This window comes from Haliotis cracherodii, unplaced genomic scaffold, assembly GCF_022045235.1.
Source record: "Haliotis cracherodii isolate W230 unplaced genomic scaffold, xgHalCrac1.p SCAF_9, whole genome shotgun sequence".
In the NCBI taxonomy this organism is placed as follows: Eukaryota; Metazoa; Mollusca; class Gastropoda; order Lepetellida; family Haliotidae; genus Haliotis; species Haliotis cracherodii.
Genome location: NW_027266343.1, coordinates 40520310 through 40547867, shown reverse-complemented (window position 1 = coordinate 40547867; position 27558 = coordinate 40520310). Strand labels below are relative to the sequence as shown.

Below are 27558 nucleotides of genomic sequence, written 5' to 3'. Positions count from 1 at the left end.
ATAATCTTGGACGCGACGTTAAATCCAATTTCACCCCACCTTTCCTCAGAGCATGAGACCACACGGAACACAATTACGACTACAAGGGTTATTATTATTATTATTATCATTACATAACTTGACAAGTGCCATTCAGTTATTGCTTCTAACAAACAACAACATAAGAAATGAACAACTCTATCTTAAAATTGAGCAACTTGCATCTATGGTATGCGCAGTAAAAACGAAAACCGAATTCTAAGACGAGAAATAAAACCAATCATATTTATGACATATTCACAATATTATCAGGTCGCATTATTTATGTGCAATATTCACATGTACCACCGAATAAAAACAGAAATATGAAACAATTCAACTCCATTGTCGACATACGTTCGAAGTATTCAGAATCAGTTGTCTTGAAAATGGCATATGCACACATTGCTGCACTTCACAACTCCGCGCAGCGTTGGGCCGCAATTCTAACACAACTTCAATAAAACATTCACTTGGTGCGTGACATCATTGTATCTAATGCGACACAAGTGTTCAACAAAGAAACACAACTCTGCGTGAGGTCTGGATTGAAGAACAAATGTTTGGTAAACATGTAAATAAACAAAAGCATTTTGTAAGCATACATAATTGTTCTACAGACTAGACTATAGGCTCCCTTAAACACAGGTCAGGTCATCACCCACAGCGATTCTGTACAAGAGGCAATGAAACTAACTGTAGCGAAGTTTGTGTTGAGTTTCTTGCACATGGTGGTAAGCACTTGGCACACAGCTCATCATATACCAACGGGATTTCAGTTGATCAGACTAAAGTCCACACAGATTTGGGACAACAATATTATACAAGAAAGCTAGCAATCAGTCCCATTCAAGATGGTCATGAGTTCAATATGTTGTCACAAAACCTATCCCCTGATGTTGTGTGCATCTCAAACCACACATTTGAGAGGGTCAAAGTTTGAAAGAGCATTTTTGAAAAGGTCAGCGTGCTGTTTAATGAAGGCACTGATTTCTGTATCCGTGCACTGCTGTCCGCTGTACTTGTAGAATTCATCTGTCACACAAATTACACCGGCCAAAAAATGCCTGGAAAAAAAATTGTAACAGAAATTAATTCACAGCACAGCTAAGAATGAAAGTGTTTTGCCCATGTGAAAACTAAACCGCGTCACTCCATCTGTGATTAAAGTTCTGCTATTTAGAAAAGACGCCACATCAATTCATTTAATCTGCTTATCTGAGATACGAGTTTGTATTTTAATGAACCATTTGTCAATGAGTCGGGTAAAAGCTGTTTAAATAGTTACTTGACATGGGTTTGATGTCTAGCCTGTCTTCAAAAGTGAGAAACCAATGCTTCAAATTTTTCTCACATTTCAACAAATCTGATTTGCTTAAATTAAGATTAAAACATCAAATGCCACTACATACTTAAGTGAAAGGCCAATATAGACAAAGAAAATTTAAAAGAGCCAGAAAGAATAAAATTTGATGAAAATATAAAAGATGCTTTAAAAAATGACAGGATTCATAAGATGTTCAATTCAATATTGCCCTATATAATTGCATTTTCTATACATAATTTACCATGTCTAATTTACAAGCAAATGTTTCTTGTGAATAAGTCCCACTTGTTTTACAAAGTCCTCACCACATCGCTTTAGTAATCTAAGTTATGATTAATTCCTCAAAGAACATGCTACTTTTTCAAGTCAGTTTTCAATAGAAACTAATTTTTTTCATTCCTTTGGTCTAAGACAGCCAAATATGTTTAAACTAAGGTAAAGTATGCCTGTGACTGTGGAGATCTACGAATCCGGTTTGTTTGGGCAAATAAGTATTTTTTTAATTATCGGTAGTGTTAAAAACAGTCAAAGTACATCCTCCAACGGCACTAATTCGGCATCAATTTACCGAGGAATGTCACCCGACGCTTCCACTTAGCAAACACGACTTTCGTGCAATCAAGTTAGGGAGAAACGCTTTGGTTTTTTTAAACAAAACTATTTTTTATATATTTTGTATTAGGTTTCAAAGAGAAGTTAGAATTCAGTTTCAGATTATCTTTGTTGTCCAGCAATAATGCATTATATATCAACCAATTTTCCCATCGCTTTTACAAAAGCCGGAAAAAAGATTCTTGCATGTCATGCAATTGGTTCAACCATACCAAAGTGTATTAGCATTACCACAACAAGCCGATAATGTTTGCAAGTCCGTTATGGAGTATTCGAGGATGGTTTGACTACAGAAGACCTGTACAGCAGTACTAGGGGTGGCAGAAAAGTTATGAGCACGTCTGCAAGTGATGATGAAGTCATTTCTTCTGTGGATGACTTTTTAAAGGATCAGAAGGAGGCGTTCTACATCAGTGCGATCCAGGCATCGTTGGCAGGAATGTGTGGTCCTCGGGGTGGGGGTGAGGGGAGGTGGTGAGGGGCAGGGGGGGTGGGGGGCTGGGGGGCTGGGGAAGATAATGTTGAACAATAATTAACACCCTCCATCCACGCAGTCCATCCCTCATATATCTCAGCTCCTGATAAAACCTTTGTGCAGTGGACATATTCCATAAGCTATTAAAAGTGTTGAATTGGAAGGTCAGGTATGATAAGGCCTTACAGGTCTGGGACGAGTAACTCGGTTACCCGGGTCGGGTTGGTACTAAGTAGGACCCGGATACCCATAGGACTACCCATACCCGTGGTTAGTCACGTGATATATTGTTTCATGCCAAACATTCACTATATAACTACATGGTTACACGACAATTTTAAGTCTCTAATGTTCGCTTTTCTAAATGACTATGAACACGTTCCTTCTGACTTTTATATGTTTGAACAAAGCTAAAACTTCAGTCAACTTCAATGTATGTATGACCACATCGTTTAATACGTGTATCTAAAAACATTTTGCAAGAGCTACTGTAAAACTATTCCCAATCGAACATTTTGTACCTATCTCTTGACACAAACAGCGGGTACCCGGGAAGGGTCGGGTAATAGGGGTGTGGGTACCCGGGTAGTAAATCTGGACTCGTCTAAGGCCTATTAAACAATCATATTGGTTCCCACATTTGCTAATAGCGACATTTTGGAAATTTGAAAAGTCACTTCTTTTAACTAGTTTAGCCCTTTTATGTTCTTGGGTTTATCGAAACATGCAAGTGTAAGAAAGAAAGAAAGCAAGATATCAACCATTTGAACATGTCATTTTCAAACAATACCTTCAAAGATCTAAACGCTAAAATATGACATTTCCACTGGGGCAAAAAGTGCCCTTATCATACCTCACCCTTTGGTCTGGCAACATGGTACTTACTGGCATTTCTCTAACTCATCATCGGTGTGCGTTATCTGACTGAAGAAGTCAAGGCAGCTGGGGATGAACTCTGTCATGACCGTTATATCAAGACATGCATTGTTCTGAGGGGAGCCGATTCCATTTTCTGGGGAGAAAGAATCACATTTTTACCTTAGAACAAACAAACTTTCATCAAAACAGGGAATTAAGTACTTTCCTACAAGGGTGATTGTTTTTTTATATTAAAGTCGAAATTTAATAGAATGCAACTAAAAGGGAAAGTGCTTAGTACTGGAATCGCCTCATGCTTATAGAAGTTTGGTGCTGTGTAGTTGTCTTAGTATTGTATGGTTACATTGAAGACCTATTATAAATTTTCCACATTTTGGATGCCTTCTGATGTCTCTAGTTGTGATTTGGTAGATATTATGTTAAAGGTGACGTAAAACCATTCTCACTCGCCAATTGATACACATGAAATCACACCTTAACTTTCACTAAAGAGGTCTACGCAGAAACACGGCAATTGAAAACATAGCAACTGAATTGGTCGGAGATCTACTCCTTTAAATAGTGCTATATTGTCCGACACAAGGATCCTGGGCATTACAAGGGATTCCTATTAAAGGCAGTTCTATGACCAAACATTGGACCTTGATCTTTTCTAGCCTGAATTCACCATGTTCAAATTTACATTCGAAATCAACCACCTTAATCTCCATTTTATCTTTTTCACAAACGTGGGATTGTTTCTTTGTTGTTTAACGCCGCACTCAGCAATATTCGTGCTATATGACGGCGGTCTGTATAATAATCTAGTATGGACCAGACAATCCAGTGATTGACCTCATGAGCATCGATCCCTGCAATTGAGATCGATGACATGCATCAACCAAGTCAGCGAGCCTGACTACCCGATCCCGTTATTCGCCTCTTACGACAAGCACAGTCGCCTTTTACGGCAAGCATGGATTGCCGAAGATCAATTCTACACTGGATCTTCACGGGTCACACAAACTTAGGAAACATGGGAACTATCTTACTCACAAATCCCAAAAAGAATAGATCCTAAGAAAAGGTTACCCTAAGAATAATATAAATCGGTTATAGATCATACATACCTGATTGAGTTGAATAAGGGTCCCCAAACTCTTCCTCTTTGTTCAAGGAAACACCCACGTCTGTTGTAGGCAGATCTGTTGATGTTGTGCTGATGGGGATGTCAGTGATGGCTGGAGGGGAGGGTTCCTCGGTGTCGAGATCCTGTGTTGATATTCCTGCCGTGATCAGACGAGTAGTAGCATCTGTGCTGGATAGAGGGGTGGAATCTACAGCTCCTTCACTCACGTCCTTCATTGCTGTGCTCTGAGTTATCCTTCCTCTTGGAGTTTTGGTGACCATATCTTCTTGATGAAATGGTGTCACTATCCGCCCCCTGGAAACATCAGGTCTATTGTGACTGGATATATGTGTCCCATCCTTGGGTTGTGTTCTAGATGTTGACATCACAATATCTACATTAGAATCAGATTCTGAATTCGTTGAATTTGTGACAAGAGATTGGTTCATATCATTTTGGGTAGAGTGTATGGTTGGTTTTGCAGTTGACGGCTGGACGCGAGACGATGCCTTGGCATTTGCGCTTGTGGAATTATTGAAATCCGATTCTTTCAAAACACCAGATTCCTGGAGTACAGCTGCCACAGCCTCAGGACGAGAAATGGAAGCATTTTGAGAATCCAAATGTTGCTCAGCATGTTCAATTATGCCAGGACTATTGGTAGAAGAAGACACTGCAACATCACCTTTACTGGATGAATTATTATCTATCAGTGAGGCACTGGACCATATCGGTTGATGCATTTTTCTTTCAAGTGTATCCAGCTCCGCACTCAAAGGTGGCTTGGTCTTTGAGTTGGTTCCATCTTCATGTGATTGTGATGGTATTATATTCGTCTCATGCACATTGCGGGAATCTACAGGAGAATTTACATGTACAATGTCACTTGCATTCATATTAAATGAATCAGGAGACACGGATACCAGACCAGTGACACTAGAACCCTTCTCTAAACCTGATGAATGGCCATCGTTTTCCTGCCCAGCCCAGCTTCCTTCTGAACGTACATCTGAGGAATTACTACCTGACTGTTCATCAGTTACAGCTGCTGGTGAATTTACATTTGTCTCAGAAGGTTCTGCAACTGGATCATTCACAGTCTCATCTGCATTAGTCGTACTAGTGTCCTCAACTTCTGAATGTAGAATACCTCCTACATTTTCTGCTGATGCATGAATGTTTGTCACTGTTGAATGCAACATATTTGTTAAACTACTTTCCAACATAGTTTCCGTGTCCATATGATCTGAATTTGCCATCAGCACAGGTGTACCTTCAACAGATCCTCTGAATGGCATCAGTGATGCACCTGTGTCAAAAGAAGTTGATGAACTTATTAACAATACTGAAACATCTCCAAGTTGAGAAGCCAGTGTATTCACAGCTTTTGGTTGCATATTTGCAGGTGCTTCAATGTCTGAATGCCTGGACACTTGGTGCTTATTTTCTGATATTTCAGGTTGTAATAATGACGATAACATCTGAATTCCATTAACCGTTTCTGTTAATGTCACTGATGTTGGAGTAATATCCAACATATTATCACCATGGTGTACCATGCTGTCTGAAGTGTAAACAGTTGCAGATGAACTTACAAAGGGACTGAAAGATGCAACATCTTTATGTTGTGTCGATGGATGCTGTACAGAAGGGGTGGGATTGACATCCAAAGCTTCATAATCAAACGTACTGTCCTGGGCAATACTTTGAAGAACGGGCAATAAATCATCAAGATCAGTGTGGACAGGAAGCCTTTCACTACTTGATGCAACAACATCAACAGCATCTTTGTGTTGCTCAGATGGAGACATGCCAGAAGCGGGCTGACTTGGGTGAACAGTAGTATCACCAGAATGTACCATATCTGAAGCCATAACTGTCTCTGCCTCCTTAGATACAGTAGGCATCATATGTTCTAGGGCATTATTGCTTTCAAAGGTCTTGGTTCCAGGAGATGGGTCCTTAACTTGTGAGCTGATATGTCCATTGCTATCTTTACGAGAAACTTCCGTGTCATTTACCTTAGCTTTATACTTGTCCATAGCTGGACGATTTGCCGGGTGGGTATAGTTGTTAATGCTAGGTAAAGTTGTGTAATCAGACACAAAAGAAGAAACATCTTTATTGACAGGTTCTGCTAAAGACCTCGTATTTCCTTCATTGAGTAAGCTTTCATCAAGAGCATTTTCAAGGTCTGAGCTTGTCCGTAATGTCACCTGTGTTGCTAAAGCAACCGTAGGACTACCATCAAGTGAATCTGAAACAGTATCCGAACCTGTATCTGTATGTTTTGAATAACTTTCTCCGTTACCAGGATCCCCAGTCAATGCCGAATCAGTACTACTGACCACAACAGCTGCATCTATTCCACCCGAACTGCCTCCCCCCTGAGTAGCTTCATCTCTGCTACGTCCATCATCATGCACAGCATCATCGTGACCACTCCTTTCAACACCACTCGGCGATGTGGTCCTAAATGATCCTTCATCATTGGCATCATTCTGGGCAATAAGATTGACATCAGGATACCTTGGTACGTAATCGTAATTTTCCATAGAAGTTTCGGGCAAGATGTAGTCTTCAAACGATGGGTGTGTTGGGTTTGGAAATACTCCATGTTCTTGTCTTGCAATACTCTCCTGTGGGACTTGCCCTATATGACCTCGGTTTGCAGGGTCTTCATCATGGTTATCCTTTACCTTCGTAACAGGGTTATATGTCTGCTGGGACTCTCTATCAAATAAACTGTGCTCATTGGCATGAGAAATATTTTCTGAAACTTCGCTGATATGTGAAGATGTGTTAACTGGTACCACGTCCTCATTTAAAATTGGGACATTTGTGTCTATGTTTTGAGGCGTCTCGTCTACAGGAGAGGACGCGACGTCATGATGTTCGAAATCTTCATGGGGAATGTTTTCAATAACATTGGTCATGTTGGAAGTGTCTGTGTTTTTCGTGACATCTTTCTTCAACTCACTTAGTACTTTTGGGATAGAATTATCATTTTCATTGCTGGCTGGTTTGAAAAATTGCTCTGAATCAGAATTTGAGGACTCAGAAATGGATGCCTTTGTTGTAGTGTTTGGTAACTTGGTATTTGTAGTTGATTTTGTGGAACCGTTGGAAACAAAATTGGCTTCACTGGTTACTTGTGTTGAGTTCACATTAGGCAGTGTTTGGGTGTTCTGGGATGTAGAATTTTCAGCAGTCTTCGTCGCAGAAGTTGAACCTTGGAAAGATGTTTTATCAGAAGGATACCTGGTAGAATTCCCAGACACTGCTGAAACAGGGGTAGTCCTTAACAAAATTTTGGGATTTTCAGACAGTTGGCCATCCTTGGATTCATCTGGATTAGGTCTTTTAGGGTTATTAGACAATGTTCGACGTTTCTCTGGGATATGAGTTGACGATGAATACCAAAAATCAGAAAATGGAAATTGCTTATCTGAAAACTGGTCCCTCCAGAATGCTGTATGCCAGTCTGTGCTTTGATGCGTTGTTTGTGCAGGGGTTGATGAATCAACTTCATAAGGAGAGTCAGAGGTAGATTCAGTGGAAGGCCCTAATGGTTCTGAAGGGGAACCTATAGTTGTTTGTTGGGATGTTTTCGGAGGTCTCCATATCCATATATGGGTGTGGGAGTCTGCGTTGTTTTCACCATCAGTGGACGATTGAGTTGAGGATTTTGTTGTCCTTGTGGTTGGGTCTTCTTTTGGACTTGATTCTGGAGTTTTTTCTTGTGATACGGTTGTCGTTGTCGTTGTCTCCATATTTTGAGTCGGTTCACTTTCAATTAGAACAGGGAGGAGGCGGGAGGTGCTTTGGTCACGTAGGGCTACAAGAAACAAATAACTGACATCAAGTCGGATTCAAAACAACAAATGTGTTCTTTCGAAATGTGATTTCAAGGTAATAATCTGCATTTCATTCAATTCTTGAAAGTGGATATCGAGAAGTGATAAACAAAAAGAGGAATATCCTGTTATAAGACCTTTTCTTTGCCAATTGTTTGTTTGACTGATGGTGTATTGTGGTTACCACGAATCTGGAGGGGCCACTGGCGGAAATCTCATCACAATACCCGTGCTCGTGGGTTTCACCAAAGTGGTAAACGTCTGAGACCTGCATCAGTTTCAACTCTCCACCTACATCAACATTACACGTCACGATATACTGAAATACTGTTCAAAACGATGTTGAACCCAACTAAGGAATTTAGAAAAGTTTGTTTTTGTTTACCTCCGAGTTGTATTGCTATGCGAAAATCTATCTTGCTTTTCTGATATGACCACAACTCCGAAGAATTGTAAATGAGAGAGTGAGTCTAATAGTGTTAATTACATATGCAGGAAACCCATAAGTGTCGCAGGTTGCAGAAAATTACTAGTTTTTTTAAACCCACAATAACGGATATGTGACTGACAGACCAAATGACATAATCAGGGCAAATCTGGGATGCTAACCTAAGACTAGCGGATTCTGACATACGGTAAGGGGATTAATTCCGTACAGAGAATTCCGACTCACTACACGACTGGGCCATGTTTCTTATCTGACTTTCTTCCAAATATGTCTTGACCCGATGTGAAATAAAGAAATACATAATAAACATCGACCTTGCTATAAAGAAAGTACGAGTGTTAAAGGTTCATACATGTTGTGCTGAGTGTTACAATCAGTATGCTCTCGGCGTCCAGGGCAACCCCGTGCTTGGTTTCCTTGACGTCACCAGATCCCCGGATGTAGTTGCGGGTCTCCAACCCCTGGACAAGAGCTTCTTTCAATGAGTCTGTGGTCAAGCCTCTATGGTCAGTGAGTACTGTCTCGAACACCGCCACTATGCTGCCACGCCTTTGGATAGAGTGTACAGTGGACGTATATACATATGGTCAAATGTATGGCATGTATCCAGGTACTATGGCATATACAGATAGATCAAAGGTAAACGTTTACACAATAAAACAAAACGCAAAGCGTGCTATTGAGCTTACACCATACCCAATGCATATCAAATTTCAGATTGACATATGCATTATTTTTTTAGTGTGTAATGAGTCCAAATTAGACTGGTACTGTAACCGTCAAGTTCAAATTCATATCTAAAATTTGTGTTCACCTTTCAAAGGCATTATTACAGAGATCTCATTCAGGGGAGATGCAGTTGGTCAAGGTTAATAAATAAATGGTATCATTCATCAGGTATACCTCTGACTCATAAATCATTTTATAATGATATATGCAGACATGAGACACGGCATTTTTAATATGGCTGCAGCGACGGCCATATTGAAAGTCATATCAGACATCTATGAGCATGCTTTTTGGACACCATTATTGAGATCATGAATGCAGTGTTTCAGCTTGATAAGCCTTACTGTTTTAGAAGAGATGTCGAAGAGATGTCGAAGAGATGTCGAAAATGTTAACGGCAGACAGACAGAGGGATAGAGAGGTAGTCGACAAACAGTGCGCTGTGTGCAAGTAGCTACACGGCAAGAGAAACATGCTCTTCTGTGATGGATGTATTAAAAACACATATGAAGGATATATGATGTGTGTTTTCCAGAACATGCTTCCCCTGGTCTCATCACTGATCTTCAGTGATCCAATCACATAAAATTTCACCCTCTTTTACCTTTAACGCCCATTGGAATCTGTTTTGTAGCCTAAGGTTATTCTCTGGCGTTGACATATATATATTTTGTAAAAATTGCATACACGAGAACCGAGCAGAACATGCATCTTGTTCAGTAATGTGCTGGGAAAGTAAGTAACAAAGAACAGGAAAACAAATTTCAGTTAGAAAAATGGTTCCCCTTTTTTTTATAAATGTACAGGGTTGCATCGAATGAGAGGTTGTGTTTATATTAACGCAAATTTTAACAGAAGTTTCAGTCGAACACAGCGATTGGCACGAAGCTTAAGTAACTCAGGACGATGACGATTTGGTGAAAATATTGAGAATGACTTTGCTCTGACGACCACGAAGTACAGGGATGATCAGATAGTGTACTTTATGTTTCTAATGTTCCATTTAGAAGGCATAAACTGATATTCCATGGTTGATGGCCATTACCTGAAGGTTCTCACGAGGCTGAAGTTGTAGATGTCTTTCAGGGGACTCAGCAGGAACACCCGATCCAGCTGCAACGTTAAGTGTGTGTAGATCAGTGCTGATTGTCCATCAAATGGCTGGTTTACTGAGTGCATGACTGAGTTGGGTTTAACGCCGTTTTGAACACTATTCCAGTTATATCACGATTGATTGTGAGCGGAAGGCTCGACGTGATGCGGGTCTTAGGCATTTACCACTTCGGTGAAACCCACGAGCACGGCATGGTGCTGACAAACCTAGAAACATAATCGGGGCGAATCGGGATTCGAACCCACAATCATAGATTCTGGCGCGTGGAAGGGACGCAACTCTGCAAAGCGGTCATTACATAGTAAAGGCAGGTAGTATGCAATAGCATGATACAAAGGAGGAATAGTCAACGTTACCAATCGTGGTATATTGTGGATGATGTTATATCACTTGGTATTCAAGTATCCACAGTATTTTTCACATTCATTTGTAGTTATTTCTGTACACAAAAGACCAGTTAATTATCATGTATGTGCTAGAAGCGTCCATACCACGTGACAAAACATATGAGATCCTACAGACAAATTTGACCTCAGGACATGTTTTTGTGCAGGTCACCATAAAACAGCTGGAATATTGTTGAACACGACACAAACACATGATGAAGCATGCGAACACTGTCAAAGTCATGATTGTAATAACACATCTACTCAGCGCGTAGAGAGTGTGGAGTTACATATGCAATGCACGTTGTCATATATATATATCCGCACTTGCAATGCACACTGAGCCCAATAACAAACGCGTGAGAGTTTTACATACATTCTGTTAAGCTTACGATAAAATGTCTCAAAAACGACCGTTGTTTAACTGGGTGTACACGTGTATACCCAGAGAATTGAGTTGCCTCGAATGAAATGTGTGTCCTCTGGGTTGTAAACCCTAAACCCCCACTGTGGGCTGTAGACCACTGCCCTCCCTTCTGGGTTGTAGGCCCTTGCCCTCCCTTCTGGGTTGTAGACCTGCAGTCTCCCTTCTGGGCTGTAGACCTCCACATCTCCCTTCTGGGCTGTAGACCTCCACTCTCACTTCTGGGCTGTAGACCTTCACTCTCCCTTCTGGGCTGTAGACCTCCACTCTCCCTTCTGGGCTGTAGACCTGCACTGTCCCTTCTGGGCTGTAGACCCCTGACCTCCCTTCTGGGCTGTAGACCCATGCCCTCCCTTCTGGGCTGTAGACCCCTGACCTCCCTTCTGGGCTGTAGACCCATGCCCTCCCTTCTGGGCTGTAGACCCATGCCCTCCCTTCTGGGCTGTAGATCCCTGCCCTCCATCCTGGGCTGTAGACCCCTGCCCTCCATCCTGGGCTGTAGACCTCCACTCTCCTTCTGGGCTGTAGACCTCCACTCTCCCTTCTGGGCTGTAGACCTCCACTCTCCTTCTGGGCTGTAGACCTTCACTCTCATTCTGGGTTGTAGACATCCATCTTCCTATCTCCATTTTAGTTCTCCCCTCTTCGTGGACAGTACAGTGGCCGTACCTAACACACTTCCTGTGTACCAAGCTAAGCTGATGCTTGCTGTCTGATAAATAGGAGCGGTCGGGTAGCCTAGTGGTTAAAGCGTTCGTTCGTCACGCCGAAGACCCGGTTCCATTCCCCACGTGGGTACAAAGCGTGAAGCCCATTTCTGGTGTCCCCCGCCATGATATTACTGGAATATTGCTAAAACTGGCGTAACACCATACTCACTCACTCACTGTCTGGTAAGTGCTACTGTGTCTCGAGCATGAACAATACACCTTTAGAAGTCTAAACAATGCAGACAAAACATTGCTATAAATGTTATATTTCAAAATACGGAAATGTAGAATTTTCACACTGTTAAACCAGTGGAGTTAATGTAAACCTTTGACTACTCAGCCATTGATACAGATGGAGCAACATGATCATGTCTAATGTAATAATGTAATCAATAGGTGATTAGAGCGCTTTCCCATAGTTGTGTATTTTAGCTTTTAAGAGTTGCTAGGCTCTCTGGTACCATTGCCAATGTAGCTTTAGATCGGCTCTGTAGAACTGAGTCATTGTCTCGATGTGATAAGGGTGATGCTTTATGCCAGATTGAACTAGGTAATGAAGCTTGAGTGAGCAGACGAGTAAAGTGGTTTCGATGACCCGATGCATGCTGGTTAAGACTGCAAAAAGGCCCTAGACTAACCCCTCTTTCTGAAAATGAATGTTTTTTATTTAACATAATTTAAAGTGCCTATGAGGCAAATGAAGAATAATTCCAGATTAAATTGAATCATATGCTGCTTCATCTATTCTACTATACCCCAATATAATGTATCTTAGATGCCTGCCACTCGGCACGCCTCAATCCAGCTTGTCACCTCGGACAGTTTTGGAGGAAGCCATTTTGGAACTACTCCGTGCACGTGACACCACAATCTGGTGGTAGTCTTGAACATGAACATATAAATGTTCAAAGTGTTGGTTTTTCAAATTTCAAATCTCAAATTCAGTAGGTAAAACCTCGAGCAATAGTGCATTCATAGTAAACCTTAAAAAGATCTTCTTTTGTACCGATTTATAGTTAAATTAGGTCTGTCATTTCTACAGTAGTATACGTTTCACACATATAACTATCATACCAATCCAAGTACAGTGTTATACAAGTTCGCACTTTAACACAATGATGTTTTGTGTTCTGCAGTTTCTGTTCAGGTCATGACAAAATGTCTTTAATTGGCCGACGTGTTATAATGCTTCTGTCTAATAAATGTTGTTCGGTATTGCCATCATGTTATATTGCGCATCGTAAGTCATAAGGGCGGAAATGGTGCTGTACGTTTTCGAAATACAGCTCCTAAATAATGTACAAAATCCCAAATAGTCCAATGATATATGTGACTTTGAAATGGCGAGTAAGTGAGTTGTGTTTAACGCCGCTTTGAGGGGGGGGGGGGGGGGGGGGGGGGGGGGCAGGTTTTGAATTCACAATCATAGATTTCTGGCATGCCCAAGGGACGAAAACTCTGCACAGTAAATTGTGGCGCCTTAGACGTCTTGTACACCTGTGCCCCTTTGTGATAGAACAATAGTGGTCAGACGAAAGTCTTCAAACCAAAAGATCCTAGTATTATATATTTTAAGAACATTTTTATTTCCCAGGATAAATCTTTTTTTTCTTCTTTCTGTGTACCCTTATGTGTATACAGTAAACTACGTTTATAACGAACACGCTTATAACGAACGTATTTTTTTGTCCTGACCATGTGCTGTATATATGCTGCAAATATGCTTATAACGAACTACGGTTATAACGAACTAAAATTAGTGATCCCTTTGAATTCGTTATAACCGTAGTGTACTATACATGCAAAGGATTGGATAACATGTTCCCAATCATTTTCAATATTGTTGGTCACGGGTTTAAACAAACCAGACAAAGCTATGTTCGAAAGCGACCTCCTTGATATGACTAATATTGATTGCCAACTGCTTCATAAAACAATTAATTGTTACTGAATTACAAGACAATGTTGAGAAGAGGAATACTGGTCCCCCGACTTACCTCTTGCTCTACCGCCACTGCCAACTCCCTGTAAGGCCGACTGTCTGACACAGACAAGGGGTAGTCCCACTCCAGATTGGAGACTTTAATACTGCCTAAGAAATCTGGCACTGAAACATATTTTTTCGCAGCATGTTACTTCCTTAATGTGTCCTCGCATTTCCACCCTGACTCTTAACGCCTCCCTGTATTGTTTATAGCAGATATTCAGGGACTTGGTCCGAACATCGAATTTAAAAGAGTTATTTGCCTTCTCTTTTGTTTTGAAGCTTGCTCTTTAATAGGAACATGATGCACAAATAGGTATATCATTATTCAGGCTGCTTTCGAAGAGTGACATTATTTTTTATTTTCCTTATTTATTTGTGTGTGTGCAATTTTGGCATTATGAATATTACTTTACAGAGCCAGACGGTCTGTGTTTGTCACGTGTTTACACGTTGTTATTTTTTGTTTGCGTGCGTGCGTGCGTGCGTGCGTGCGTGCGTGCGTGCGTGTGTGTGTGTGTGTGTGTGTGTGTGTGTGGAGGAGGTGTTAGTAAACAATTTACGAATGTAGTAAATCTATAGAATCTTGCATGTTACGTAAAACGAGTTTGAAATCTCGAGATACATGAGTAAAAGAGGAGTAGGATGTCGTCACAGACACTTTTAGGATAATTGCATTATTCCAGGCATTGCTGTTCAGCATAATTGTTTGGTTTGAGAGAAACAATGCTGATGTATAAGGTAAGGAAAGTTATCAGTAGTTGCAGCGGGGATGATGATGGTGGTGATAATGGTGTGATGATGAGGAGGAGGAAGAGTGAGTGAGTGAGTGAGTGAGTTGGGTTTAACGCCGCTTTTAACAGTATTCCAGTTATATCGCGGCGTGTCAGCTTAATGTGGGAGGAAAGCCCGAAGTGATGCAGGTCTCGGACGTTTACCACTTCGGTGAAACCCACGAGCACGGGTATGGTGCTGACAAACCTAGAAACATAATCGGGGCGAACTGGGATTCGAACCCACAATCATAGGTTTCTGGCGTGCCCAAGGGACGCAACTCTGCAAAGCGAATCGCGGCGCCTTAGACGACTGGGCCACCCGTGCCCCCAGGAGGAGGAAGAGGAGGATGTAGATGGCAGTGGTGTCATGATTATGAAGAAGATGATGATTATGATAATGACGATAATAATGATAATAATGATAATGATAATGATGATAATGATGACAATATTTACCAGCATTTCCAAGTTTAGTCTCCGCTCTCGGAACAGGTTGCTTAGATACGCCACCGTCATCATTCCACAGGATATCCACCACTGAAATAAAGATTTACGCACATGAATACATTTTGTTACAATCTATGAATACCAGGCGGCTTTTTTACGTCATTTCTCAGGACTTAGAACTCCTAGAGGGACAGAAATGGTTTTTAGACGCCCACAATGCCATGTCAAAACCTTGATTCTCATTTCTGACGCTAACCATGATCAATTTCAGGCACTGATTTTTTCATATTACAGTTTCCTATTGCAGCATTTAAGTTAAACCAGAATATTTTTAGCCTTAGTTATATTTTTAAAACCAAAGTTTCAAAGAGGAAGTTTATGACACGTGAAATATGCTGATGCCATGGATACCTGTGAAATGTATCATGATTCCAAGAAATACGCCAACAGTCAGAAGGGACAACAAAATGGCGGCCGTGCCGACGCAACACCGGGAATGTCGGGATCGGAAGGTCCTCGTTTCTGTCGTAGACACTGCAAAATAGGAACATGAATCTCTAATCAAGAACTTATTAATCCCAAATAATACATACACGTTTGTAAATCGTAGGAGAGCTTCACCGAGTCATAAGTGTATAATATTTCATGTTAGCTCGTATGTCTTTAGTTTTACACAGATGAGGAACTATGTAAATTGGAATTCCAGGTCATAGAAACCATGGCTACGTCGTTCGTGTGGCATATATTTTCAAACTCTATTGTTCGTAATGTTGGGTGTCCGGATTCACGGGGTCCCGTCTATAGAGAATTTGTATTTTAGATAGTCATATATAAATGATTACCCAAGACGTTCAAGGTAAGAATGTGTGTGCAGCTTGAAACAGAAAGTTTTATACCTTACAGAAACGATATCACGAACCCTGAACATACATATATGATGTCATATCGTTGTACATGTTCAGATGCCTCAGGCCAAGTATAGTGAGTGAGTGAGTATGGTTTTACGCCGCTTTTAGCAATATTTCAGCAATATCACGGTGGGGGACACCAGAAATGGGCTTCACACATTGTACCCATGTCGGGAATCGAACCCGGGTCTTCGGCTTGACGAGCGAACGCTTTAACCACTAGGCTACCCGACCGTCCCTCTGGAGTTCAGAACTGAACGCTCGCAATAAAGTCAAAGCCACAAATACGTATGCGCTGCCCGTCCTTTCGTATTCTTTTGGTGTTGTTGATTGGACGAAACAAGAAATTCAGGGTATTGACACCCTCACACGAAGAATCATGTCAGACAATAGATCCCACCACCCACGCTCTTCCCTTAATCGTTTATGTTTACCAGTCATGATGGGAGGGCGTGGTTTGATTAATGGGGAGACTCTTCATGATAGAATTGTTTTGTGCCCTTTTGCACACATTTATTTGTCTGATGATCCTTTTGTGAAGCATATCAAGACTCATGATGAAAACGAGGCATTCCGCAGTTTTCCAAAACGAGATTAGGATGTTGGACATAATCTCAATGTCGGTGTTGATTATGTTGATAGTTCTGTCCTGCTGGACGGTACAGAAATGCGCGTCAACCAAGCGAAGTGCCATATCTAGTCGGCCCAAACTCAGTCTCTAAAGGAGAGGCTATCTGAACGACCACTGCATCGAGTTTATGTGCAGCGTGTTGAGATCAGCAATCCTGCAATGTCCATTGCTTGGATGAAGTCGTCTGGTCTGAAAAGTGAAACAGGAGGCTTTCTGTTTGCTACTCAGGACCAGTCACTTCCAACTCGAACCCGTCAATGTGTGATTTTGCATCAAAATGTAAATATGAAATGTAGATTATGTAATGAATTTAATGAGACTGTCCAATACATTGTCAGTGGATGCCCAGCTTTGGCACAAACACAGTATCTTAAACGACATGATGGAGTGGCTCGATCATTTTATTACCTTCTTCGCCATGCCTGTGGTTTTGACCCAGAGGTCCACCCATGGTCCGACCCAGAATATGTAGAGGGCGTCGTGGAAAATGATAAATACAAAATTCTTTGGAATAGGACCATACACATCATCAGACGTATCCAGGCCAACAATGAGTGAGTGAGTGAGTTGGGTTTAACGCCGTTTTTAACAGAATTCCAGTTATATCGCGGCGTGTCAGCTTAATGTGGGAGGAAAGCCCGAAGTGATGCAGGTCTCAGACGTTTACCACTTCGGTGAAACCCACGAGCACGGATATGGTGCTGACAAACCTAGAAACATAATCGGGGCGAACCGGGATTCGAACCCACAATCATAGGTTTCTGGCGTGTCCAGGGACGCAACTCTGCACAGCGAATTGCGGCGCCTTAGACGACTGGGCCACCCGTGCCCCCCTCCAGGCCAACAAACCTGTTCTTGTCCTTTTTGATAAATCCAATGAAATCATTAATATCATTGAATTTTCTGTCCCCTTTGACACTAATGTGATTGACAAGATTGAGGACAAACATTGCAAATATGTGGACCTCGCTTTCGAAATGTCACGCTTGCATCCCAAGTACCAAGTTGTCCGACACCCCATTGTTCTCGGTGCCCTAGGTTTGGTACCTTCCAATCTGTTGACTGACATTGGGAGAGTACCCAGGTTTGCTACCAGGAATACAGCCCTTCTGAAAATCTGGGTAATGCAGAAGGCTGCAGTGTTGGGGAGTCTTCACATTCTCCGAAACGTTCTTGGTGGGTTTGACTAGGCAGCGCTTCCTAAGAGTAGTCCCATTCGATGTCTAGGCTGCGTGTAGAGGGGGCAAGGGCCCTGAGCTGATGATGAGCCTAACCAGCCTGACTGTGCCAGGATTACCCAAACCCTCGTTGCTGCATTTTTTATTTTAATCTGTACATAATAATAATATGTAGATTATGAAAAGAATTTAATGAGACTGTCCAACACATTGTCAGTGGATGCCCAGCTTTGGCACAAACACAGTATCTTAAGCGACATGATGGAGTGGCTCGATCATTTTATTGTCGTCTTCGCCATGCTTGTGGTTTTGACCCAGAGGTCCACCCATGGTCCGACCCAGAATATGTAGAGGGCGTCGTGGAAAATGATAAATACAAAATTCTTTGGAATAGGACCATACACATCCTCAGGCGTATCCAGGCCAACAAACCTGATCTTGTCCTTTTTGATAAATCCAATGACATCATTAATATTATTGAATTTTCTGTCTCTTTGACACTAATGTGATTGACAAGATTGAGGACTAACATGGCAAATATGCAAACCTCGCTTTCGAAAAGTACCAAGTTGTCCGACTCCCCATTGTTCTCGGTGCCTTAGATTTGGTACCTCCCAATCTGTTGACTGACACCGGGTTTGCTACCAGGAATACAGCCCTTCTGACAATCTGGGTAATGCAGAAGGCTGCAGTGTTGGGGAATCTTCACATTCTCCGAATAATTCTAGGTGGGTTTGACTAGGCAGCGCTTCCTGGGAGAAGTCCCATTCGATATCTGGGCTGCGTGTAGAGGGGGCAAGGGCCCTGACGTGATGATGAGCCTAACCAGCCTGACTGTGCCAGGATCACCTAAACCCTCTTTGCTGCATTTCTTTTTTTAATCTGTACATAATAATAACAATTGTGGTGTGGTGGTGGAATGTAATCACTATATTGACGTCAAATCGCTCATTAGACATAAATAATATGACATCACGGTCGAAGAAACTGAAGCGCCAAATGATAAGCACTGTGTTATCCCAAAAGCTTAGACTTAAATAAACTCTCCCAGTTCTAACGTGACACCTGGTTACCCACCTGGGTGACCTCAATTCCACATGTCACTTGCCAGGAATCCAATACTGGACTGTCATAACACCATACAATACTGGGGGCATACATGACACTGATATTTAAAGGGTTTTTTTAACATATTTTATTGCATGTGAACATTCTCACTATCAAATGAAAAGCATAGGGCATGAAGACCATCAATATCACTGGCCACAGCAGCTACCGTGACGTACGTTACAGCAGTCACATAGTTTATCGTGAATACTTTGAAAGTTGACAGTCTGTTGTTTGTAACAGAAACATGAAAAACCATTACGGTTACGTCATGCTATTGATACTGCAGTTGACTCTGAACCAGGAATTCACTGGCCACTCTGAACATGCATTTTAAACATAAAACTGCGCAACTATTGATCATAATGCAACGTAATAAAGATAGTATACATCAACCATAACATGGCTTAAGTCAGTGAAATCACTCGAATATGTTTATTCCCAAAGTAGAATCAACAGATTCTATTTCTCCATCACACATTTTAAAGAGTATGGTAATTATATTTAGGAGTTCATTATTTCATTTTATTGAAATGTATTGTCAATTTATATGAATGTTGCCCGATATCAATTATATAATATGATATGATATATATATATATATATATATATATATATATATATATATATATATATATATATATATATATATATATAAAATTTCTATCAACCATAAACCATAACGTTTATCAAAATCGGTCGTCATCTTTTAAAACTGTGTGCGGAGGGATCTGCCAGTATATATACGGTTAATTTACCTGGAATACGTGCACTATCTACTCCTTGCTGACCAATGAAAAGGACGAATACACCGTCACCTCCCTTTAACGTAAACTCCGGGAACGAGGTATCGCTGTTGGGAGCTTGTGCTCAGCGCAACCGTGGGTTCTAATCTGCAACCAACATACCTAAATCGTGGCTTTCAGTCTTACACGTAAATGTTTAGCAGGTTTCAGGCACGTGCCCGGTTATTTACCAACACGACTCGATTATTTACTTGCGCTTAAATGAGAAACCAGTGGTGGATATTATGACCAACGATACGATGCCAAATCACCCAAATAATCCGGCCTGATCCATTTTCTCGCCTCTTAAGACCTCATGAGTTGTGTGACCTGGAATGTTGTAGTGTGCGGCGTTAAACAATCATTAATACCCCCCTCTCTCCCTCTCTCACACACACACACACACACACACACACACACACACACACACACACACACACACACACACACACACACACACACACACACACACACACACACACACACACACAGAAATAACAAAAAACAGAGCAGTGATTTAAAATCGAAAACATACGTCAAACTATTTCACACGTGTTATAACTATTATAAATAATCAAGTTACAAGTTCTTCGTGACACCTGTAAGTCACGTCGATATGTGTACGTGATCACACATCGTTATCACCCAATTTGAGGCCATCGTGGAAATGAGTGTGTACACGATCCTCAAACACGACACTTAACGGAGATTTTACTACCGCTTTCGTAGATACCTTTTTTTCGAGTCAGAGCTAGGCTTTGTTTTTGTTTAACACCGCACTCTTCAATATTCCATCTGTATGACGGCGGTCTGTAAATAATCGAGTCTGGACCAAATAATCCAGTGATTGACATCATGAGCCTCGATCCACGCAATTGAGATACGATAATATGCACCAACCAAGTCACCGAGCCTGACCCCCCCGATCCCATTTGTCTACTCAAGGAATATTTTAAAGGTAATACCTTTGGCATTGGTGTATGTTTGGGGTGCCTTTAAATTAATGCTTGACACCAAAAGTACAATGCCATTTCCTTTAACATTCGTTTAGCTTGACATTGTCAACTTCAAATCAAGTCAGCTGATTTTAATACAAAGAGAGGATGTCGGGTAGCCTAGTGATTAAAGCGTTCGTTCTTCAAGCAGAGAACCCGGGTTCGATTCCCGACATGGGTATGTGTGAAGCCATTTCCGCTGTCCCCGGGGCACGAAGACACGTTATTAGCCCCGCCACAGCCTGACAACCCGGGGACATATGAACACAAAATGTACAGGTCATTGTGACCTAGCTGGAGTATTGTTTAAAGTAGGAGGAAAACCCAAATTGGTCTTGGCCAATGTCTCTGGACGTTTACCACTTTGGTGAAACTTACGAGCACGGGTATGGTGCCGACAAAGCTAGAGGTCAGGTGAAATGGGGCTTGACGTCGCGTCCAAGATTATTGCACTTAAATGGCGACTTGCATGCACGAATGTGTGTGTGTGTGTGTGTGTGTGTGTGTGTGTGTGTGTGTGTGTGTGTGTCTGTGTCTGTGTGTCTGTGTGTGTCTGTGTGTCTGTGTCTGTGTACTAGTCCGGAATAGGGCCGATTTCATAGTGCTAGCCCACTGAAGATACCATGTCGCAGTTTAACATGAATACCCTACACAGACACAATATATTAAATAAGAGCCGACAGTTCTTGTTTTAGCCCCTTAATACCGAGGCAGGGAAAAAACAGTACCATCTTTAAACGTTTTTTGGTATGACGCGGCGGACGCTCTACCACTAGACCACGAGGGCGATCTCGACAAAGCTAGGTCATAAACGAGGCAAAACGGGATTCAAACAGTCTATCAAGGGACGCAACTCTGCTCTGTGAATTCCGACTGAGCCGCCCGTGCCCATCATTTTAACAAACATGTGACAAATAGAAAGTTTTATATATTGTATATCTGTTTTTGTTTATCATTTCTAGATACCCCTTTCAAAGATTGAACGAAAGGCAGTTTATTTCCTTGAAACCATAGTTCGGCAGAACACGATTGTTGTTTAAAAAATCGACTTGATATCAGTATGGTGCTGACAAATCTAGAAACATAATCAGGGTGAACAGGGATTCGAACCCACAGCTGTCTAGTACGCCCAAGGGAGGCAATTCTCCGCAGCAAATTGCGACGCCTCAGACGACTGGGTCACCCTAGCCCTCGAACTTAGCCCAAGAAAACGAAGATAAAACCTAAGTCATACGACAATGTCAGTAAACTTCACAACATATTTTCAACTGTTCCTTGTCTGTAAATGCGTCATTGGACCAGTGGACCAAAAAGAGGTATTTTCACACATCCTCTTTTGCAAAAAGTCTCTTAATAGAGGATGCTAAACCTGGCTTCAAGTCACGTAATGAATCATTCTTTACAAAACGCTCGACAAAACGACACACATTTTTCTTCATGTTTCCTATTCTTCCGGCTAATATCGTCTTTTTTAATACAGGATGTTGTTATTATTTCACTATATGTTTTAGTACTAATAAATGACAATACACATGTACATAATAACCAAATAATTAAACACCGTTAAATATTTTCAATACAAGATCAACTATTGTATTAAATATGTTTAATCGAGCGAAATCGTTATAAATACACTGTAGTGATATAAGCTTTATATTTATACAAAATTACAGTCATCATCTTCCTCTTCCTCCCCCTCCTCACCAAATCGCACAGCTCAAAAGAAGTTAAGGATCACCCATTTTTTTCATATTAAATTTACTATAGTCAATCTGTATAGTAATACGAAAGAATCGGGTGTCATTCCATGACAGAATGACTATAGTAATATGAAAGAATTGGGTGATCCTTAACTTCTTTTGAGTAGTATATGTATATACACCGAGAGTTATTTCGTCTTTTGCTTGTAGGTATTAAACCGTAACATACCTGCATGGGTCCACCTGCACAAAGGGGTTGTAGCCACGACTATTGTAAGTCTATATAAACAACGTTTTGTGCAAGTGGACCCTGTCTTAAGATTGTATTACAAATATTTTTCAGTTATTTTAAAACTATTTTTGAAGTTCAAGCTCTAAATGCTCTGTACGTGTCTAGCTCTGAGTTCTAAATAAGAATGGAATGTTATCGTACACGAACACGCACCAAGAAGAACATCTAGAAATACAGTACTTCGACGAGTTGTTATCGACTGACGGGTAAGCCGAACAATGACGAACCTGTGGCTGAATAAAATATTCATGTTTGTAGGCATTGTTCCTCAACAACGATCTAAATCTTCTTGAAGAAAGTGCATGTTATAGGTTGTTGGGGCGTTCGGGATTCACGCGAACAGATTTAATTTAAGCAATACCTGATTGATCGTGTATAAACATTAATACACATAAACTATCGATCGTTCACACATAAGCTATACATGAGTGAGTGAGTGAGTTGGGTTTAACGCCGCTTTTAACATTGTTCCAGTTATATCACGGCGTGTCAGCTTAATGTGGGGGGAAAGCCCGAAGTGATGCAGGTCTCAGACGTTTACCACTTCGGTGAAACCCACGAGCACGGGTATGGTGCTGACAAACCTAGAAACATAATTGGGGCGAACCGGGATTCGAACCCACAATCATAGGTTTCTGGCGTGCCCAAGGGACGCAACTCTGCACAGCGAATCGCGGCGCCTTAGACGACTGGGCCACCCGTGCCCCCAGCTATACATGAAGGAGAGTTTGCCAATAGTCAACACATTTTTTGTCTTTGTTATTTGTATTGTTTGCTTGCTTGTTTGTTGTTGACAAATGACGAAGTTCTGTAAATTATTAAGTATGGTCCAGACAATCCAATGATTGACATCAGTAGCATCGAAATACACAATTGGGATACGATGTAAGGCATCAACCAAGTCAGCGAGCCTGACACCCGATCTCCTTAGTCGCTTTTTGCGACAGGCATGGGTTGCTGAATACCAATTTTAATCCCGATCATCACGGGGCTCTCCCTTTCTAGAAACATACTACCACATATATTAACAACAATATGAACTTAATTCATTTGGTGATATGTTTTCAGCTACTGACACGACTACTAAATCTTATGGAATCTTAGAAGGGACTTTGTCGCGTTGCGTCGCCGAGCTGTGCTCCAATGATCAAGGGCTTCCATACAATCCAGAGAATTACATCATGAACATCGATCTACGATGACATGCGTTAGCCAAGTCAGCGAGCATGACCACCCGATCCCGTTAGTCGCCTCTAACGACAAGCAAGGGTTGCTGAAGATCTATTCTACCCCGGATCTTCGCAGGCGGCCTGTATGCAGCACGTGTGTTAAGAAGACAGTATACTTACGCGAGTATCGATATCGTGAACACGGGAGGGGCACGCTTGGGTGGCGGGGACCTGGCGGTGCCGGGGTAGGGGTGTTGCCACATCCAGGGAACCCATTTTCGGTAAGGTGAGCTATCTCTGATAGTTCCAGGTTTGCCTGAGTGTCCGAGGAACTGTGGGAAAATTCTTCCCTGGTCATCCTTACAACTGGACTCTGGTCACGCTGGTAGCAGGGACATCTCAACGTGCGAAGGTTTTTAAAGCGTGTACAGTTTCGAGCGATCCTGTGTAAGAATTGAGACCACACACAATTAGTGATTGGTGTCCATCGACTTTGATCACACTGTTGGGAATATGCCAAGATATTTCTCAGTCTTTACCTTGGGCATCTGAAATAACAAAGATATATTTCCTAAATATGATATGTATAAATATTTAATATTTCTTATTATCATTAAATATAATTGCTACATTATCAGTATTTTTTTAAGGAATTTAGGCGGTCCAGTGGTTTAAGCTTTCGCTCATCGCGCCAAAGACCCACGTTTGTTTTGCCACATGGGTGCAATGACGGAAGTTTTATCTTTGTGTGTTGTTTTGTGGATGGAATGTTGCTACAGGCAGTGTGAACTAACGTATTAAACATTAAAGCATTTTTCTCTCCCTTCTCCTGGAGAATTGTGGGGAGTGATCCCAAGGGTAGTTGCATGGCATTGCTGATTACTCTCTCTCTCTCTCTCTCTCTCTCTCTCTCTCTCTCTCTCTCTCTCTCTCTCTCTCTCTCTCTCACTCTCTCTCTCTCTCTCTCTCATGAACTTGCAAACGCTGCTCAAGTCGGCGTCGGAATTGTGGGGAGTGATCCTAAGGGTAGTTGCATGGCATTGCTGATTGCCCCCCCCCCCTCTCTCTCTCTCTCACTCTCTCTCTCTCTCTCTCTCTCACTCTCTCTCTCTCTCTCTCTCTCTCATGAACCTACAAACGCTGCTCAAGTCGGCGTCGGAATTGTGGGGAGTGATCCTAAGGGTAGTTGCATGGCATTGCTGATTGCCCCCCCTCCTCTCTCTCTCTCTCTCTCTCACGCTCTCTCTATCACTCACTCTCTCTCTCTCACTCTCTCTCTCACACTCTCTCTCTCTCTCTCTCTCTCTCTCTCTCATGAACCTGAAACGCTGTTCAAGTCGGCGTGAAACCAACTCACTCACTCACCTGATCCGTCAGGAGAGTCCCGATGGAGCATTAAAGCACCAGTCAGTCCATATCCAAGACCTTTAGCGCTTTGAGAAACGCTCTTCTCAAATCAGTAAAAGTTCTAAAATAAATCAGCCCGTTTATCCTCGCAACGTGGTTCAGTTAATGTCTAAGCTGTGAAATTCTTTTAACGCATGGCACGGAGTAAAGAACATATAGAGTCGGTATTAATAGATCTCCCACCTTGTCGCTAAATGAACGACATGACCAAAAAAATAGATCCGTAACGCTGTAACGCTGTAACGCTATAACATACGACATAACATCAATAAATGTTGATTTTATACATGGTTAAAGGCTTCAGAATATAGTATAGACGTAAAGGATGTTTTAAACTGCAATGAAAATGTTGACAAATATGCTGAATAAAAATTCTAACTTCAAAGTGCAGCTCTTACCGGCATACGACCCTGTCTCTCTCACGCCTTGATTACCTCTGGCTTAAGGAGGACTCGGAGATTTCAAAACAAAAGGATTGGGTGACGAAACTGCACCTATTAAGATTATTTCGTGTATATGACATGTTTCTCTAACGTGCAAGCATTATAATTCCTGGAATTAATTCTGATATGACGACTGGAGCCGTATAATTCGGGGCCTTGATGTGACAGGGTGACCTCAAATGACCTTTTTTTAGAATGTAAAGATATTTTCTTTAGTATTGTAACTATTATTTTAACCAACAACAAAAAAATCAACGTAAAGTAGATTCTTATCATAGCGTTTAATTTCCATCTCTTTTTAAACTTTGATTTAAATCTTTTGTAATCGTTGCTGTAGCATTTATATATTAATACAGGATACACACACGGGCAATTGTGATAAAATAATTAATAAAGTACTTCAATGCAAAAAAAATTCAAATTTTAAATAGTACATGTTTGAAATATACATTTTCTTAGAAAAGTAACTTGTTTGGCTACAAAATTGAAAATACGCATCTTCAATGTCGTACTGACGGTATTATAATGATATAAAATCACAATTCCTACCTTAAAACGATGGTTATTAAATCCATATATATATCCTTTGTGAGAGAAACTTTATTCAAATCCACGTCCATGGAAAAGTCGAGGCCGTATGAAGCGGTTCACATGAACCATAGAACTTGGCATTGTTTTGAAGTGCTAACTCCGGTGTCAAACGGCCATGCATAACATGGGGACCATTTGAGGATAACGAAAAATTCACTTTATTATCACAAAACTTCCTTAATAATTCCAATGTCTGCGATGATAGTCTCTGGAAAATAACATTGGCACAATATATTTTAAATTTGTTGAAAAACAGATTTTGAAGAAATATTCATTTTGTTAACTGGATTAAGTTACGTTGAAAACTTCTACAATATTGACAACCTTAAAAGGGCCTCGGTGTTGTCTTCGCGCACCCGTCACCTTCGCTATTTTCAAATTCGGCACGTGAAACAAACGCAAGAAAAGAGCGGTCTTCGGTCACAAGTGAATAATACTGCTTAGTGCACGTTCGTACGAGCCAGTGCTCCACAAATTAAACTTAAAAGTTCAGAGGTTTATTTTACGATTTGAGGAAAACATGAATTTCCTATTTGTTTACGGAAACTTCGCCGACGCAAGTCAATAACTCCGTGTACCCAGATAGCGCGTGAGACTTTGTCAGGCACTCGAATGGTCAGTTCACGGGCCATCTAAAATCACTGGACAGACATCATGCTAGCTAAATGTGTGATAGGGCGGGAAACTACACGATGAAAGTTCGCAAAGATTTCTTTTAAGAGCGCTGACTTTGTAAGAAATACACATATTTTTATCAGGTGTTAACAGGCTCAAAATGACAACAGTAGCTGAAGATATCCTCATCACAAGAGACCATAGGGTGAAGTAAACATTTGTTCGTTTTAATTTCATTTCGAGTTTCCGCTTGCCTTTAATGGCGATATTAAAGAAAATGTGGACATTTCTTATGGAATATTAAAATATATATTAGGACAAAACGTTTAAACCTTTTTCAATTGATTTGTGTGAAATAAAGAAAGCATACACTTGAAAATTGGATTTGACTAGAAAATTACAAACGTTATCAAACTATGACACCCGTATCAAATACCTCACCA

The 27558-nt window shown here is 41.2% G+C and overlaps 1 protein-coding gene across 1 annotated transcript; it reads right to left on the bottom strand.

Annotated features, from left to right (window-relative positions):
- Nucleotides 1–928: 928 nt before the first annotated feature.
- LOC139452378 (uncharacterized) lies at nt 929–24417 on the bottom strand. Its single transcript, XM_071233838.1, has 9 exons — nt 24240–24417; nt 15706–15828; nt 15304–15384; nt 14085–14194; nt 10499–10566; nt 9077–9273; nt 4421–8257; nt 3318–3444; nt 929–1085 (listed from the first exon to the last, which is right to left on the bottom strand). Exons 1-9 carry the CDS (start codon nt 24415–24417, stop codon nt 929–931), a joined length of 4878 nt encoding a protein of 1625 aa, XP_071089939.1.
- Nucleotides 24418–27558: the final 3141 nt, after the last annotated feature.